General features: G+C 34.0%; 1 protein-coding gene across 1 annotated transcript in view; it reads left to right on the forward strand.

Annotated features, from left to right (window-relative positions):
• Nucleotides 1-20,092, forward strand: part of LOC105626523 (ryanodine receptor 44F) — a 39,208-nt gene that overhangs the window by 2,333 nt on the left and 16,783 nt on the right. Inside the window, exons 2-26 of the mRNA XM_012207821.1 lie at nt 5,855-5,959; nt 6,040-6,138; nt 7,868-7,945; nt 8,029-8,104; nt 8,371-8,483; nt 8,563-8,762; nt 8,903-9,085; nt 9,176-9,347; nt 9,471-9,640; nt 9,818-9,942; nt 10,082-10,452; nt 10,575-10,906; nt 11,317-12,425; nt 12,830-13,038; nt 13,549-13,648; nt 15,840-16,038; nt 16,113-16,486; nt 16,836-17,058; nt 17,362-17,500; nt 17,715-18,010; nt 18,100-18,633; nt 18,786-19,018; nt 19,333-19,435; nt 19,510-19,665; nt 19,918-20,033. Coding sequence (XP_012063211.1) covers nt 5,855-5,959; nt 6,040-6,138; nt 7,868-7,945; nt 8,029-8,104; nt 8,371-8,483; nt 8,563-8,762; nt 8,903-9,085; nt 9,176-9,347; nt 9,471-9,640; nt 9,818-9,942; nt 10,082-10,452; nt 10,575-10,906; nt 11,317-12,425; nt 12,830-13,038; nt 13,549-13,648; nt 15,840-16,038; nt 16,113-16,486; nt 16,836-17,058; nt 17,362-17,500; nt 17,715-18,010; nt 18,100-18,633; nt 18,786-19,018; nt 19,333-19,435; nt 19,510-19,665; nt 19,918-20,033 — 5,815 coding nt within the window. The remainder of the gene's footprint in view (nt 1-5,854; nt 5,960-6,039; nt 6,139-7,867; nt 7,946-8,028; nt 8,105-8,370; nt 8,484-8,562; nt 8,763-8,902; nt 9,086-9,175; nt 9,348-9,470; nt 9,641-9,817; nt 9,943-10,081; nt 10,453-10,574; nt 10,907-11,316; nt 12,426-12,829; nt 13,039-13,548; nt 13,649-15,839; nt 16,039-16,112; nt 16,487-16,835; nt 17,059-17,361; nt 17,501-17,714; nt 18,011-18,099; nt 18,634-18,785; nt 19,019-19,332; nt 19,436-19,509; nt 19,666-19,917; nt 20,034-20,092) is intronic.

Below are 20,092 nucleotides of genomic sequence, written 5' to 3' on the forward strand. Positions count from 1 at the left end.
TAGTAATGTATTATCGATAATATTTCCTGCTGCAACTTTGAAATAAAATGAAAATTTAAAGGTTACAAACGTGTTTCAACGAACAGAAATTTTCAATATGTTGTTTTATCGATCATAGATCGATTTATTATTTTCTCATATTTTTCGTATTATATCTGTTTTGCTTTTTTTGTATAACTGACGGATTTTTTTTTTAGAATGTTTAATAATTTCAACCACGTCTGCGTCTTCTTCTTATCCTCCTCCGTCCCCTTCTTATCCTCCTTCGTCCCCTTCTCATCCTCCTTCCTCCCCGGCGTTTTTTCTTTTCTCTTTCTGCCAAACGTACGTACTTCATCCTCTCTTCGTCAGGCAAAGCACACCATTCCTTGCCGGCCTGACGAGCGACTTCTGTCACATGTTTGCCAGGCATTTTATAATACATCTCAAGATAAAAAATGATAAAGGGATTCTGTGAGACAATTCTTCGTCTTCTTCTCCTTCTAGTTCTAGTTTTCTCCTCACAATGGCATATAGATTTCCTTTCGGCCCTTCGTTGGCACCGATCCAAACGCGTTTTCTCAACTTCTGCCTCCTTCTTTTGCTCGTTCATCTTCTTATCCGTTTTTTCAAAAACACCTCTGCAAAGGATTTTAACTGGTTTATTTCATTATTGTATTCCTCCTAATTCATTGTAAATTATAATGCATACAAATATATACAAATTAATTAACATCTATAATATTCAGTTCAAACGAATCGTTAATATTCTCTCCAAATTAATTGTTAATGCGCGCATTTTTGTTAGGCATTTAGCATATGTATTACTGATGATTAAACCGATCGAAATACTTGATTTTCACGAAATTTTCGGTTTTTCTTCAAAGTTCGTCGACTATTATTTGACTCACTTTATGACGAGTGGGCGCAAATTTTATCATCATGAAGTATACATAGGATGTTCTGGAAATCATAATCGGGAAGGAGGTAATTCCTCAAGTAAAAAAATAAATTGAAAATATAGATAAAATTTTTTCGTACATTTTTAATAATTTTTCAATTAATAAAATAAATACATTATTGAAATTTATTGCATTAGTTTAAATTATACCAAACTCAGACTGGCCTAAAAATAGCACTGAATCATGATTGAATGAATCAAGCAGATTGTAACTAGTTAAGTACCTATGTATTTAACGAATATTCAACTTCTTGATTTTTTTTAAAACAGAATCCTGTACGAAAAAATTTGTTCTATATTTTTTACTTACTTTTACAAGAGTACTAATTATCTCCTTCTCGATTGTATTATAATTTCTGAAACATTTTGTATACATAAAGCATACGGAACGTTGAGCAAAAAATCGATTTTTTCTCCAGAAGGATGGCTTTGATTATCAATACGGGTGCTATCTTCGCGAGGTTAAATAGCCTTTCATGTTCTTAAAAAACCGTTGTGGCGAAATCGCGTACAAAGATATATTTCCGTTAGATTCACCTCGCGATAACGTGCCGTGTAAAATCGATGGAGACCAGGAAACTATTTATGTTCTTATATGAAACGTCACATCCGTACTTTTCGACAGGCTACCTTTCCTGCGAATGGATTACGTATCCGAACATGACAGCGAAGTACGGAATATCGCTCACCTGTCATCAAATATGTTTTCATCAATATTAAGATCCATCATTCGCTGTCACAATTTTCACTTGATAATTTGATTTGATTGAAAAGAAAGTGAAATGTTGTCCGCACGAAAACATCTGAAGCTTTACGAATTTAATTCTCTCACTTCGCACGCTCGAGAATAGTTGATGGGTATCTATCGATTATCAACATTGCGATAATAAGAATTTTCTAATAGGTAAATGATCAAATATCAAAAATATGCGCGCCATCGGGATATAATTCCGCGTGCGAAATTAAATTTGTTTATAATTGCGATCATTTCAACTTCGTCGTAAAAATTGCTTCTTAGCAAGATAATTATTTAAGAAAAATTAAATTTTAATTTATTATGATTTGTTAATTCATGTAAAGAAAATTTGAATAAAAAAATTTATAATGCAACTTTAAGATTAAGAAAAATAAATTATTCAAATTTTTGCAGATAAGGTAAAAAAGTATGTGTAACAATATAATATCGAAATTCTTTCATTAAAGTGGATATATCCTTTAATTAATTACATTTCACCTTAATGTCGCCTTCGAGGAAACACTTATAGTCGAGTGATTCATTGTGCAGTTTACTGACAGTACTTTGCAACACGTGCTATGCACATCGCGCGCATAGAAATCTAACGAAGTTTCCGGCACATCGCATATGTTTTATCGTGATTTTTCTTTAAAGTCGCTTCTTCAAAGCTAGTCGCTTTTAGTTAATTTTAGAATTTAATGTGACGCTGTTCTGTCTGATCGATAGCTGTCAGCTCGCGTAGCTTTCATTAGTGATGTCGCATCGAAAAATGATGAATTTATAATTAATATACCGCGATGCAGTGTGCGTCGGATGCATCGAGTATCGAACAACAAACGATATACCACACGCACGATGGGAACACCTCTCTAAAGCTTTTTCCAGCTCAATGGTGCCATCACGAGGCTCACTTTTTACCGATATGTTTATCAAACGATCACTTTATATGCTGATATTTCTGATGAATAAAGGAAGCAACGAATTGTTAAGTTAACTTGAATAAATTTTAGTTGGAAAGGATTAAATCAAGCTTCGAATTTTTAGAAAGGATTATTTCAAATAAATTTATATTTTCAGGATTTTGATTTTAACTATGTTTAAATTTCTTTAAATTTGTTCAATTATGTATGTGATAACTTTCTTATATTACACACTACTTTTTCTGTACATCTGAATAAAAAAATCTTGAAATATCTTGCAATACAAATCTAAAAAAATCTTGCAATATAAATATGAAAAGATTAAATATGATTTATGATTATTCGTCGATTTGATGGAATTATAGGAGTGTCTGCTTGTGACATGAAAGTTTATCCTTGACCTATACCGCAATATGTGTTTCGATCGTCAACCGACGCCGGAAGTAAACGATGTATTTGGTTCATTATCAATGCATGCGTCGCTCGTTTATCCACTAAATTACAAACAATTCTATTTTAATGTTAAGAGAAAAAATTAAATATAAAATCTTATGCACTTATTTATGTGTTTCCATAATCTCTGATGTTATACTTATTAACAGTAAAATCAATATTTTAAATACCGCAAGAAGAAATTGGATTACATATTTGCAATTATAATAAAAATAATTTAAATAATAGAGAGTTCTTAATTTTTATTTTATCGCGTACATTATATGGAAACACAATCACGAATTGGAAAATATTTTGAATACAAATATTTCTTCATATAATATCTAATTAACGTTAGCAATTTATAAAACCACAGTCCGCGTCATCAGCGAATTGACCGATGCATTTTATTAATATCTCAATAAACAAGATTAGGATTTCTTGTCAAATTTCCAGCGGAAACTTTCGGTACTTCGCGTGTTTCAAAAGTAAATATATGATCTCACATATGGCGAATCGCGTGCCATTTCATTCAAGCAGGAAGTTATGTTAATGTGTCCTTTAACATTATTTATGCATTTCTCTCCGTTGCATTTCAATTTTTTTTTAAATTTAAACAAGTCAGGAATGCGTGTACGTTCCTAGTTACACCTACCATCGCATTGCATCCGATAACCGAGAATATTCGGATTATATTCTTACTAAAATATAGAGAAAAAAAAGAATGAATACACTTGTGACGACACAGATAGAATACAATTAATACGGTGGTGTAAAGCAATTTCATTTGCACGAACGGTCCTGCGAGCCGGGTTCTGCAATCGATTTCAATTTAACTCTATAATCAGTTGATTACCTTAGATACGTTGTTATCACATTCTTGATTGCCAATAAATCGTACTGATTAGCGATTGAAGAATAATTGAACGCAAATTGAAGAATAATTCAAGTACGAATTGTTTGCAGGTACTAACAATTTTTTAAGCAAAAATTGATAAACGCGTGTGTTTAATCTACTTTAATTTTATATACAATATGTACTGCAATTTCCTAATAATAAAGATAATTTTTCTTTAATAATAAAATAAAGATAACATTTTTTGAAAATGTTTGTATTTGCGATAAGTTATATAATTTAATATGAGATTTTTTAATTGGATTACACATTGCTTAATTTAGAATGAAGGTAAAAAAGAAAGCACTTAGATGATTGTTACAGGCGTATTAATTTTCTTCTCGTACCATTAAACTGGGCTTGGGAATTGTTAAATATGAGACGATCTTATCTTAGCAACTCATCATATGTAATTTTATTATTATACATAATGTACAGGTGTGTACCGATTGAATAATGAAATCATCTGATCTAACCATATTATAGAAATACGAGATAAAAGATAATTCTCTCTGAGACTTTTGAGTTTTGCCAGCTACATTCTAGATTCGCTCTCATATATTTTTCATTCATTTTGTCGTTCAATTAACTATTCTCGTTTCCTTTTTCGTGTCTTAAGTTAAAGTTAAAAGGCATGAATAATTCTTTGTTTACAATAGCTGACCGAGTGTAAAGGAAAATAAAACCGTTGAAGAGTAAGAAATTAATATTTTGAGATTGCAACTACAGAAAAGGGCAAAGAGGATGAAGCTTGAAAAAGTCCAGAGTATAAAGTAAAATCGAATATAAAGATGAATAAAGTCTACGCATTCAAGGGTTAAAATCGAACGACGCAAATTGAATGACTCACTCGACGAGCTTTTCGAGGCGCGGTATTATTGCCTGTATTAAATAACGCCGTTTTCCACTTCTCGCGGTGATGTGTTCAAAAATTACAAGATGCATTTGAAGCCAGTATACTTGTGTATGTCCGGTCTTCATGCATTCCTGAGGTCGTCCAAATTGGTTTTGGCACGGCGATCGTGTTCTATCGTTCGGCTGACATCATAATTCATGCGATTTCGCAAAAGCTAATTATTACTATCGCAGTGAAAATACTTTTTAAAATGACATCATTCAGATAAATGATATCAGTCTTCTGACGACATCCTCCATTGAGCCTCGATCATATCCGCAAAATTCTACAGATTATTACTTTGTAGAACCATCTCTATTGTGGATTGCAAAATCCTTAAGTGATATTGCGTATTATTGCAGCACAACGATGCAATCTCGAGAGAAATTTGTGTCGAGATCTTTTTTAATTGCGATTAACATAAATTTCGAATTTAAAGCAATGAAAATATATGTATATATGTATACATACACACACACACACACACACACACACACACACACACACACACACACACACACCGCGCGCGTGTGTATAGTATATATATATATATATATATATATATATATATATATTATATATATATATATATATATATATATATATATATATATATATATATATATATATATATATATACACAACTAAAGTAATTATTTGAAGATCTATTTGAACAATGAATCTTGAGAAATTTTATAAAATTATTCTAAAATTGACGTTTTAATCTCGTTAATGCCATTCTGAAAATGACAACTTTTTTCCAATGCTTTTTGCACATTGCCTATAACATTTTTATTAATAAAGATATAACATTTGCTAAATATCATTATATTTCTTAATGTCATCTGACGTTTAGATTGAAAAGAATTTCGTAATATGTTTATTTTTATAAAAATTATAAACAATAAATTGAATTATATGCTATACTCAAGTATGTCGTAACGTGACATAGAGGTGAAGTTCGCTTTCCTTAAAAAATAAAGTAAATTATTATTATGCAGAACACACATCTAAATATATCATTTAAAATTCACAGGAGGATATGGTATGCCTGTCCTGTACTGCAACAGGAGAGAGGGTCTGCCTAGCAGCCGAGGGTTTCGGCAATCGACATTGTTTTCTCGAAAATATCGCAGATAAGGTAAAAGCGAGCGCGAATTTCACGAACAATGTCTTTTATCTCAATGTCTTTATGCATACTTAATCCCTCTTCTCTTCCAGAACATACCGCCGGATTTGTCGCAATGCGTGTTCGTGATAGAGCAGGCCCTCTCGGTGAGGGCCCTGCAGGAATTAGTTACCGCTGCCGGCTCCGAGACGGTAACGTATAAATTATCTGCTTAATATCGTACACTTCGTATGACTTCAGCTTTGCTAACGAAACTCGTAGGAAATAGTAGTAGTTTCTACTCGTACCATCAATGAAACAGCGACTCCTTCATTTCAAGGGAGGTGAATAATTCGAACATATGACTACGAATGACGAGGCTCATACAGCCGAGCTTGACTCATACGATCCGCTAATTGTAATTTACGCGAACAGTACGATCACTCGCGTCTCGCGATTAGAAGCTCTTTACATTCCAAATTAATGGTCAAATATTAGGCTGTTACACGCGCTCGACCTGCATAGGAGTGGGCCATAAAACCCGCCCCCTTTTGCCAGTCTCTGTGTAAAAAGTCCCGGAACAGCACACAGGTCTAAAAGATGTTTAAGAAAGAAGAAACGCTGAATGGTATCCGAAAAGATTGGGATGTCTTCTAGTGTAACATCTTTACAACGTCTGTTAGATCTTTAGGTTTGCTCAATTTTTCCGCCGAATAATTTCCGAAAGATTCCTTATACGGAATAGCTTCTCTTCAATGCATCTGCAAGCAATCCCCCCCCCCCGCCCGCACCCCTTATCCGAATGATCGTGGCATGTGTCCATAATCGTGTAAAAAGATTTCACATATAATTTCATCAATTTCATATTTTATCATTCTCTGTTGATGGTTTCTATCTGTGATTTTGTCGCTCAAAACATGCCAGCATTGTAGAAAGAATAGAATATCATCTAAAAATTTAATCGAGATCCATTATCATAAATAATCGCAAATGTATTATTTTATTTCCCTTTTTCTTTTTCTGTGCCTTTTTCTTTACAACAAATTCGACACTTGACGAACGAGATTCATTACCTTTTATATTTTTCTTTGCAGCAACAAGACAGTTTAGTAAGTATAATTTTCGTACCGTCTGCGGGGCGCCGTAACGTGCTCTTGGGTAAAATGATCATTTGTTTGTGTGTTAGAACATCGTAATGTCCGATCGAGTTTGGGTGAAGATACAAGTGTAGATAAGTACGTTCATTTCATGGCAAAGGCTTCAGCCAAATTTCGAAATACGATAGTCTATATTCATGTCTCTATTTAGCGCCACTTAAACGTGATTCCACATTGCATTACGTTGCATTTATACAATGTAAAAATATAGACTTATAAATTAAATAGTAATAATTTTTTTAAATCTAATTTACAATTTTAAGATAAATAGCTGTATTGTTTTGATTTTTGACATTTACATAATAGAATTTCATAGAATTATTATTTAATATAGAATTTTAATAATAATTTACTTTTTATAGAATTATGTAATAATATTTAATTTTTCCTAAAAGGCAAGGTCTATGAATTTTTTTTCACCAAATACCGAGATGTTATTTCACCCATCGATCAATTAAGCTATCATGTCTGAGAACTACAGTTAACATTAATATAACGAATATATTGGGATTAATAACAGCAACCGCTTTCTTTCGTTTGACTGTATAATGTTGTATTAACATCTACATTCAAAAACGCGTTTAGTGCTGTGTCTTCAATTTACGCCTCGTAAGCTTCGCATCGTAGCCTGACCAGCACTTATGGCCTTCTCTTATCAGTACGCTTGTAGAAGTTGTCTAAGAAACTGTTATTTTGCGAACTATTAAAATCTCGTACGATATATGGAGAGGAACATTAGCATGAGGAGTTGCAAGGGCTTTGACCAATCCTTTGATGCTTCCAGGGAAAGGGCACTGGGTCAGGGCACAGGACCTTGTTATATGGTAACGCCATATTATTGCGACATCTAAACAGCGACATGGTAAATTATTTTTCTTTATAATAACGCTGTTATGCCACATTAATTTTTCATGGTTACGTAAATCTATGATCGTGATATTGCAGTACCTGGCGTGTTTATCCACGAGTTCGTCGAACGATAAGCTAGCCTTTGACGTCGGTCTACAGGAACATTCTCATGGTCGGTGCAGCGCAATTACGCTTCAACTCTCAATAAATTCTTTTATCGATGTTAACGTTATTTCTTTCTATTCTGGCATTGGCATAATATATCGTTTTGTTAAACATTCATAAATAATTACTTCTTAAATGAAATTATAACTTTTGACAGAATTGAAACAAAATTGAAGTTTAAAGTTGCATGTAAAGCTGGTAAATTTTTGACGGGTCGAGAAGTATGAATGGAACCGTGATCGTTTGAAATTTCTTAAAGTTTTATTCTCGAAGGTGAGGCATGTTGGTGGACTGTACATCCCGCCTCCAAGCAGAGATCCGAGGGTGAGAAGGTACGTGTGGGTGACGATCTTATTCTGGTATCTGTTGCGACCGAACGATATTTGGTAAGTTTGACAAAAGATTATAATATTTCCAAAGATTTCTTGTGAAATAGAAAAAGAATTCATATCTCTCTCGTTTCAGCACACGACGAAAGAAAATGACCTGTCAGTAGTGAACGCATCTTTTCACGTGACGCATTGGTCGGTACAGCCATATGGAACCGGTATTAGTAGAATGAAGTACGTCGGTTATGTCTTCGGCGGTGATGTGTTGAGATTCTTCCACGGAGGCGACGAGTGTTTGACGATACCGTCGACATGGAGTCCAGCACCCAGTCAAAAGTAAGCTCTTTTAGAGGGATAAAATAATCTCTTTTATAATTACAAGAGCGTAAAATTATAAAAAAAATTATCGTTATTTTGAAAATAGGAGAGAGGATAGAAATAATCGTTTTACAGATATTTTCTTCGTGGTTTTACAGCCTCGTAATCTATGAGGGCGGTAGCGTGATGAGCCAAGCGAGATCGTTATGGAGATTAGAGCTCGCCAGAACAAAATGGGCGGGCGGCTTCATCAACTGGCTACATCCCATGCGGATCAGACACTTGACAACTGGACGTTATCTTGGTGTGAAGGAGAACAACGAGCTCTATCTCGTCGATAGGTTAATATTTATTTTTAGAAAAGTTCAAGGGTCATGGCAATTCTTAGAGGATCATGATAATGTTTCCGAAATTCCGATTTTTTTTCCAAGGAATGAGGCGACAATTGAAACCTCGACGTTCTGGCTGCGGCAAGAGAAGGATGATCAAAAGATTATTCTTGAGGACAAAGATCTGGAGGTTATCGGAATGCCAATTATAAAGTATGGTGATTCTACCGTGATTATGCAACATGCCACCACGTGCCTCTGGGTGTCCTATAAAGTAAATAAAAAATTAATTTTTCTAAATTTCTTCTAAAACTAAATATCAAAAATAATTAAATAATTACTTGTAATAAAAGTTACGATAGTAATTCTCACGAGACTTATCGCGATATTGTTTTAGTCATACGAAACAAAAAAGAAGGGCGTCGGAAAAGTTGAAGAGAAACAGGCAGTACTTCATGAAGAGGGTAAGATGGACGATGGTTTGGATTTTTCCAGATCACAGGAAGAAGAATCTCGCACTGCTCGTGTCATTAGAAAGTGCAGTAGCTTATTTACTCAATTCATCACGTAAGTTTTTGTATTATAGTTTAAATTTTTTGTAGTTAAATATTTTTAAAATGTAAAAAGAGATAAAAGAAAATTATGTACTATATATAGAAGTATGAAAGACAGATAAAAAATATCGGATATCAAGTAGAGAGAAAACGGGATAGGAGTTTACTAAAAATACCGAATACGTTTTAGAGGCCTAGAAACGCTGCAAGTGAATAGAAGAGCGTCCATGTTTTTTCAAAACGTAAATCTTAATGAAATGGTAATGTGTCTTGAAGACTTGATCAATTACTTTGCTCAACCCGAGGACGACATGGGTAAGAAGATAATCTTTACATAATATTATAATTTATTATTACTTTCTTTTTTCTTTTATTCTCTCTCTCTCTCTCTCTCTCTCTCTCTCTCTCTCTCTCTCTCTCTTCAGATTATTTTGCTAACAATAGATTCTTTCAGAACACGAAGAGAAACAGAATAAGTTCCGAGCTCTCAGAAATCGTCAGGATTTGTTCCAAGAGGAGGGTATATTAAATCTGATCCTCGAAGCTATTGACAAGATTAACGTGATTACTTCGCAAGGATTTCTCGTCGCTCTTTCCGGCGATGAGAGCGGTCAGGCTTGGGATCAGATATCCGGGTATCTTTATCAACTACTGGCAGCCATTATCAAAGGAAATCACACCAACTGCGCTCAGTTCGCCAATAGTAATCGTTTGAATTGGCTGTTTAGCCGATTGGGTTCGCAGGCTTCCAGTGAGGGAACTGGAATGTTGGATGTACTTCATTGTGTTCTGATTGATTCGCCGGAGGCTTTAAATATGATGAGGGTAAATTGCTTTTGCAATGTAGATTAGCTATTTGACAAACAATAATATTCTTACAAATAAAGCTTTTATAGAATAAGTTAAATTTAATAAAAATTTATATAAAATGAATCTAATTTTTTTAGGATGAGCATATAAAAGTAATTATTTCTTTACTGGAGAAACACGGTAGAGATCCGAAAGTTCTGGACGTCTTATGTTCGCTATGCGTCGGTAATGGTGTCGCGGTACGCTCTTCACAAAATAACATTTGTGATTTTCTGCTGCCTGGAAAAAATTTGCTCCTCCAAACGCAACTAGTAGATCATGTGGCAAGCGTTAGACCGAATATATTTGTCGGCAGAGTTGAGGGCTCGGCTCTTTATCAAAAATGGTATTTCGAGGTGACAGTGGATCACATTGAACAGACGACTCACATGATGCCGCACTTGCGAATCGGATGGGCGAACACCGCCGGGTAAATTAAGTTAGATTATATTTTTTAAGTTCTCATTTATAATGTAAAGTACATGAAATGAAAAAACGGTTTTATTAAAGTATCTAAAAATTTAACTATAGATCTGAAAATAATTTTGTTAAAATCATCAAAATAATTATGTAAGGTATATTCAAGCTGATAATTAAAATGTTAACATGTTTTACAGCCGTACTTATCATGCTTGAGTTTTCTACGTAATTATTTTAATAATCCAACAAAAATATTTTCATATCTGTATCTATCTAAATTTTTAGATATTTCAGTGAAATCGTTCTTTCCGTGTATTTTGGCTATAATTTCTTAAAGTGATAATCATATATCTTTAGTAATTAATTAAGTTTTAAGTTTCGTATCAAAAAATTTAATAAAGCAAAATTTTTTCCTCGCAGTTATATGCCGTATCCCGGTGGTGGTGAAAAGTGGGGTGGAAACGGCGTAGGTGATGATTTGTATTCGTTCGGATTCGATGGCGCTTATCTATGGACCGGCGGTAGAAAGACACAAGTAGTTCAAAGTGCCACCGAGCCTTACATACGAAAAAGCGATGTAATCGGTTGCGCTTTGGATCTAACGGTGCCGGTGATAACGTTTACTTTCAATGGCACTCACATTATGGGTTCTTTTCGGAACTTTAATCTAGATGGCATGTTCTTCCCTGCTATCAGTTGCTCGTCTAAACTCTCCTGTAGATTTTTGTTGGGTGGTGATCACGGTCGATTAAAGTTCCAACCACCGGAAGAATTTTCGCCGCTGGTGGAAAGTCTGCTACCGCAACAAATTCTGTCACTGGACCCATGTTTCTATTTTGGTAACATGAATAAGGTGGTTCTGGCGGGTCCATGGCTGGTCGAGGACGACACTGCCTTCGTTCCAGCTCCGGTCGATACTTCCATGGTCAACCTTCCTGCCTATGTCGAGCAGATTAGAGATAAATTGGCGGAAAACATCCACGAGATGTGGGCGATGAATAAAATCGAAGCCGGTTGGATCTTCGGCGAGGTCAGGGATGATCTCAGAAAGATACACCCCTGTATAGTACAATTCGAGCGACTACCAGCCGCGGAAAAGCGCTATGATACTCAATTGGCTGTGCAGACTCTGAAGACCATTTTGGCACTGGGATATTACATCACCATGGATAAGCCTCCATCTAGAATAAAAACTTTGAGGCTGCCAAATGAACCATTTTTGCAAAGTAGTGGATATAAACCAGCTCCTCTTGATCTATCTGCGATCACGTTGACTCCCAAAATGGAGGAACTCGTAGATCAATTAGCAGAGAACACGCACAATCTTTGGGCAAAGGAAAGAATCAGTCAAGGATGGACATACGGATTGAACGAGGATTCGGAAATGAGGAGAAGTCCCCACTTGGTACCGTATCCAAAAGTCGATGAAGCTATCAAAAAAGCCAATCGAGATACAGCCAGCGAAACCGTCAGGACTCTCTTGGTTTACGGATACATGCTCGATCCACCCACTGGAGAACAGCATGAAGGTCAGAATTTTAATCCTGGCTAAATGTACTCGTTTATTTAAAAAAAACAAATCAAGTTTATTTCATCAAAGATAACACTGTATCTTTTTTTTCAAGTATTTACGAAACATATGTATATGTATATATATATATATATATATAAAACATTACTGCTATTAATTTAATATTAATTACAATTTGTAATAATTAATTACCATATAAATAAAAATTATTTTCGTTCTCCTAAAGTCCTAAATTGTAATTTGTATTTGATTCGTAAAACTTTAATTGTGTGTATTAAATTCAAATAGCGATTATCTTTTAGAATTTTTAGAGATTTAGACATATTTTTTAAGATTTTGATAGATTATATGTATTATATATATATTAATATAATATTAATATTTACTTTCTGATATTTTTAGCATTGCTTTTGGAGGCAAGCAGATTACGACAATTATCCTTCAGGACTTACAGGGTTGAGAAACATTATGCAGTCAGCAGCGGAAAATGGTATTTCGAGTTCGAAGTTCTCACAGCTGGACCTATGCGAGTCGGTTGGGCGAAAGCCGATTGTATGCCAGGAAGTATGCTAGGCAGTGATGAAAATACTTGGGCATTTGATGGTTATAACGTAAGTGTTGATAATTTCTCTTTTCATAATTCAACATTCAAAATTAGAACGACAATATTCATTGAAATTTGATGAAACAATTTTTCCAATCGTTAGGATAATTCGGCATTTTTTTTAAATATTAGATTTTTATTTCGAATTAAGTAATGAAATAAATAAAATGAACAAATTAAATAAAAATATCTTTGTGCAAATTAAATTCAAATTTGCTTCACCTTTTATTAAAAAGCTATGCAATATTTTCCGTAATTTTAAATATATTGTAACCACGAAAGGTGAGAATTTTATATAGACTTTAAAGTTCATTTTTTTTACTAATTTAAAGTTCATGTTTAATTTATTTTTATGAAAATATTAATCAAGGAAGTTGCGCGCAATCACAGAAATTCTTATGTTGTAAGAATGCAAATATTAATTAATATTAAATATTAATTAATTAAATATTAAGCACTATATGGCTCTTATTACGATCTCTGAAACATGAATAATTCATAAGAACATGAATGTCAGGTGACTAAAGTGCACGCTGGCACCCACGAGTCATTTGGTCACAAATATCAAGTGGGCGACATAGTTGGATGTTTCATTGACGTGGCAGACCGAACGATCAGTAAGAGTCCTATTTTCCAAATTAGCCGATCTTAGAGGCCCCATATACGTATACACATCTTTTCTTTTTCTGAGTTTTCTCGTCACTACTATTGTCTTTGTCTCGCTCTATATGTTTCTTTTCATGTTGACTTTGGTTTTATATCTTACATCCTTGTCCCAAGACAAATAAAATCGCTGGTAATATTTCATTTCGGCGAAGTGTGGCTTGATCTTTATCGATATCGAGGGAGGAAAAAACCGCGTAATTTCCTCGAGATATCTTACTTAACTATATATTATGCCGAACCTTTAATATCGCATGAGTATAAATGACATCGAAAGCGATATTAATAGCAATAGAGAAGATAAATGTGTACAAGGTGTTTTAAGACCGCGGACAAAAATAGAGCGGTTGGATTACCGGTCTGTCCTGATCTTCACGAGCGAAAGTAACCTTGAACTGGTGAACTATTCTGTTTTAAAGGAGGAAAAAGTATACTCGGGCACGGCCGAAACGTTCGGCAAACAATGGCAGGTCGGAGATGTTGTCGGTGTTTTCCTGGATCTAATTGACCGAACGATTAGTAAGACGGAATTTTTAAGCGAACGCTTTAGCTGCCATATCTCAAGCTATACACATACGATTTGATCTCTGGTGATAGATTACTGGATACAGACATTGCGATTTTTAACACGAACCGTTTTGCTCTGCATAGTTATTCGCGTTAGATAGTTCTTTAATACATAATATTAGATCTCTATATAATATTAAATCTTTAATATAATATTAAACGAGTAGATATTATGCAAATTGTATTGAAAACAAAAATATAACAGCGTAAAAAATTGAATAAATAATCAATAAAATTAAAATAATATTTAATTTGCAGAACACAATATAATTTTAGAATCATTTGATGTTCAAATAGACATTTATTAGGCAAAATTTTCGCGCCATGCACTTCGAGGAAGAGTCATTCCATTAATGCTTTCTTGATAAAAAAAAACTCCGTTGTGACTTAAATTTTAACTGAGGAAACCATGCATTTTTCACACAAAATTATTTCATCTTGTTATTTTAACACACTTCTTTATGGGGTTAACCACAAAACCAGAAACAGTCCTGGTTTCTATCATCATTAATAATACCGCATTCTCTCAAGCGATGAAAATCATAATCTGCCCAATGTCTTCTCCGGTATCCAGTACTCTACTCAGTGTTTATACTGTCAGCGACAACAGTGCTTCTAATTCATACCTACTAATCACTAACACTAAGGTGACCCCAGATATTATTATATATATCGATCATATCATGTGCATTTTAAAACAGTAATCTCCGAATATACAATTGTTTTACGAACACAAAAACACACGATAAAACTTTTTCAAAAATGTCATAGTCTCTTTGTCTTTTTAAGCTATTTATCTTTCTCTAAATATGATATTTTCTAAACTATTAATTATAAACTATTGCCAAATACTGCACGTGAACGTGTATGGGTTAAACTATCGAATAAAAAATATTGAAGATCTCTCATTGTCCTGTTTATGAATTGTTAAACTATTTATTTTTTTATCTCTATGTATTTACATTTTGTTATTTTTTATTATAAGAGTTATTACTTAGTGCATCTCTCTCGTCTGTGTATGATAATATTGCACATGTTTGATTTTTAGTACATCACTTTCAAATAACGCCGCTTGCATGCATATTTCGTTTGATTTTGTGTTAATGGGTCGTATGAGTAACGATAAAATGAATGCTTCATCTTCGAATTTTGAAATATTTTAATATTTTTATTTAATGGAAAGCAGATGCTTTTCATGCGGCCTTTAACACTTGCTTTGCTATAATTTGTATTTACAAAGTGTTTCAAGCCGTTAAGATCTTATAATCTTATTAAAATTTCTAGTACGATTATTTTTTTATACAAATTGTAAGAGCTTGCGTTTTATATGTCATAACATTCGATATTTACGAATTGTAATAATTATTTATCGCCTAATTAGATTTCTGTTTTTTTTCTAATAAGCCGAAACGAATGTTTGACAATTAAAATTATTGAGTAAAAGATATATCACTTGATAATTATTATTGTTACTTTATTTTGTACAATTTTCTGAATTATATTGTTCGTTTCGACTTTTCACAATGCTCAATGTATATCGCAATACAAATCGAATTACGAATGCGAATTACGTTATAGGTTTCTCCTTAAATGGAGAACTGCTAATGGATGCACTTGGCGGTGAAACTTCTTTCGCCGATGTGCAAGGCGACTCTTTCGTGCCTGCGTTTACCCTTGGCGTTGGGCAAAAGGCAAGATTAACATTCGGCCAAGATGTAAACACCCTGAAATTTTTTACTACTTGTGGTTTGCAGGAGGGCTATGAACCATTCTGTGTGTAAGTTTTCTTTATTAAAATGAAATGCAGCAAGTGACAGAAAAAAAATTAATATCGTTTATTAATTTTTTCAGGAACATGAATCGTTTAGTCACGTATTGGTACACGAAAGATCAACCCATTTTTGAGAACACCGACGACATGGCCGACACGCGAATCGACGTGGCTAGGATACCAGCTGGTTCCGACACACCGCCATGTATGAAAATCTCTCACAACACGTTCGAAACCATGGAGAAGGCTAATTGGGAATTTCTACGATTATCATTACCTGTAATTTGCCAATCTAGTTTCATAACAGAGGGTGAGAAGTTGCGCAGATGGCAAGAGATTAAAACGCGACAGAACAGACTTTTAGCCGAGCAAATTGAGCAAGGGCAGCAGACAGCACCGTCAGGTCATTTAGAACAGATTATGAAATCCGGCTTCAGTATGAGTGATATCAAAGGTAATTACGTATAAGAAATCATTAATTTAAAAATATGGTTTGTGATTTGTATTCGAAATATATATAACACATAAAAAATGTTTAATTAAAATAAAAATAAGTAAAAAGTTCGTGGCTTCAAAAATATATCAAATATAAGAACTTTATATATTTGACTTATATTTGAGAAATCTTTTTAAATTTATTCATAAGTTGTAATTTAAAAAAAATTTTAGATAAATTGATTGATGAAAAGATTGATTGGTTTTTAATAAAACTATTCAATTTAGCAATAATGTTGCAGTTATTTAGTAATGATATACCGATTATAAGATTATGCAAAAAATTTAATACAAATATTACTGAATAGGACTGCAAAGAAATTATTCGGAAGATGCAGCTGAAGCGGACGAGATGATGAAAGAATCACCGCTTCCTATGCAAAGAGGTAAGCCTGCCAGACCGCCCAGGAAAAGTTCATTTTATGGATCACGTTTAGATAACGCGATCAGTGACGCTGAAATGAATGGATATGGCGAAATGAATGGTGACATAAAGGACGAGAAGAAGAAACGCGGTCGCTCACCTTTTCGGTAAGTTTATGAATTATATTAATAACTATTGTCTGTAGTGACTGTTGTAAAAAACAAATTGACTTCGATACTTTGACTTTGTTAGCAAGCTTAGCAAAGAAATGGAGGATGCACCGTAAGTTTTTTTAAGTTTTTTTTTCCAACGCTATTATAAAATATAATCATTAATATTTTTAATTCAATATTTTTAATTCGATATCTCAATAATTAATTGAACAATATTGATTTTATTTTATTTTGTTATTAAAATTTTATTTTTTTGTTTTTAATAAATTATTTAATTGATTCTTATCGTGTGCACAGGTTCTTCTCGCGTAAAACGAAATCACCGGAGACAAAGTCAAAAACGCCTGAGCCGCAAATACGCGCAGATATCTCAGATAAAAGTACAAAAACGCTCGGAAGCAAAAGTGCCAAAACTCCCCAAATTCGTGTCTCAACTGTAAGTGTATATATAAATAAAAATATATTTGAATAAATAGTATTTGAAGATATTTTCTATAACTTCACGAAAATCTGAAGAAATTTTTTTTATAAATTCCGCAGACAATTTGCAACTTTTGAGAATATTAAGAATTTTATAATATCTACAAGGACAACGTTCAGATCACGTTTAAACTAGCAGTTTTCGTAATATCTACAATTTCTCTTTATAGACGGATTTAAAAGTCATTCCACCACAAATCCCAGAACGTAATGTTCCCAAGGCGATGTCTGTTTTAACTGGAAGTGGCGTCGAAGCGATCGGCAATGAAATTTTCGACGCTGAGTGCATGAAGTTAATGAATGAGTATTTCTATGGCGTTAGGATATTCCCCGGTCAAGATCCGACTCACGTTTACATTGGCTGGGTTACTTCGCAATATCATCTGCACACGAAGGACTTCAATTTATCCCGCGTGAGGAAAGCTTCCGTTGCGATTATAGATGATTACGATCGTCTTGTAGAGCAGTACGTTAATATATTTCTTATTACAGAATTTTTGTTAGAAATATAATTATAATGGTGCTCATTTAAAAAACAATGTTACAACATTGCAGAGTCGACAGACAAAGTTGTTATATGGTTCGAGCGGATGAACTGTACAACGAAGTCACTCAAGATGCATCGGGCAAAGGCGCATCTCAGGGTATGTTTGTTGGATGCTTTGTTGATATTGCCACAGGCTGGGTATCCTTCACTTGTGAAGGGAAAGAAACGAGTCACAAATTCAAGATGGAGCCAGACACGAAACTGTTCCCAGCGATCTTCGTTGAAGCCACCAGCAAAGAGATTCTACAGATCGAACTCGGCAGAACCTCGACAACACTTCCACTATCGGCAGCTGTACTGCAGAATTCTGAACGACACGTGATACCGCAATTTCCGCCAAGATTAAAAGTGCAATGTCTCAAACCGCACCAATGGGCCAGAGTGCCAAATCAGTCTCTTCAAGTACACGCCTTGAAGCTGTCTGACATCAGAGGCTGGTCAATGCTATGCGAGGACGCTATCTCAATGCTGGCTCTTCATATACCCGAGGAAGATAGATGTATTGATATTTTGGAGCTTATCGAGATGGATAAGTTGCTCAGGTAAGACATTAACAAGAAATTTAAAAAATATTTTTCCCTTTAGCTAAACTTTCTCTCTTATATATCTCTCTTATATATTCTCTCTTATATACCACAGACTTATATGAACTTATAGAAGTCTGCGATTAAAACAATGTACTTCTTTTGCACAGTTTCCATGCGCACACATTGACACTATATGCAGCTCTGTGCTATCAATCGAATTATCGTGCGGCGCACGCTCTGTGCCAACACGTTGACCAGAAACAATTGTTATACGCGATACGAGCCGAATACATGTCTGGGCCTCTGCGACAAGGATTTTACGACTTACTTATCGCCCTACATCTCGAGTCACACGCGACGACGATGGAAGTGTGCAAAAACGAATACATAATACCGCTTGGTAAGAATTTGATTTTTAATAATAGAAAATTATGTGCGTATATCAAACATTAAAATTTAAAATTTAAAATTTTCAAAACAATTTTGAATATATATATTCTTTGATTATATCTTGTATATTTAATTGCTATATTTTAAGAATTTATTTAAAAAATATAGAGAGAGAAATATAAATTAATAATTATAAATTAATATAAATATAAAAATATTTTTCTTAATCTCTCGTTAATTAAAAATTTAATAAAAAACTTTTTATTTTACCCATAAGATATTTTGTATGAATCTCTGTGTAGTAATTATTTGTCTATTACGTAGGCCAAGAATTAAAAGATTTGTACGAGAACTACGAGATGAAACACAGTCTCAGATACTTGGAGACTGAGTCTATTCGACCACAAATGAAAATGACAGAGATCAGGTAAGTAAAATTTTGTCCCAAGTAGATGTGAGATCCTTTACTAATCAATTGCCATCAAGGAATGTTCCTTCCAGTGACCAAGCGATCGAGAACATAAAAAACCTATATAGCCCACACTTTCCACTCGACGTCGTGCGGGATTACGTGATGATGGCGCTCAACGAAGCCGTCGAAGTGAATCAGGTGCACAACCGAGATCCAATCGGAGGCAGCAACGAGAATCTTTTCCTGTATGTAAGATAATAAGTGCTGCTGCTGCTGCTGCTGCCGCTGCCGCTGCAATTAATTCTTCGTCAATACTACCGGGGCAACGATAATCGTCGTATTCATTTTCAAATATTTAAGCGAAAAACAAAATATGCGAGCTTGTTTCTCTTTCTTCTTTGAATAGGACTTTTCAAATTCTTGCTTCTCGCTTACAACATTTCACCTGATAGTCATATATGATATACGATATTCTGATACAATTTTGAAAATTACAGACCTCTTCTGAAGCTGGTAGATAGATTGCTCTTAGTTGGCATGCTAAGAAACGAGGATATATTTAAGTTACTCATCATGATAAATCCTGAAACCTGGGACCCGTCTTTCGATAAAGGTAAATTGAAAGAAAAATAGCATTGAAAGAAAAATAGCATTAAATATTAATAAATAGGA

Source organism: Atta cephalotes, assembly GCF_000143395.1.
Source record: "Atta cephalotes unplaced genomic scaffold scaffold00005, whole genome shotgun sequence".
NCBI classification, from domain to species: Eukaryota; Metazoa; Arthropoda; class Insecta; order Hymenoptera; family Formicidae; genus Atta; species Atta cephalotes.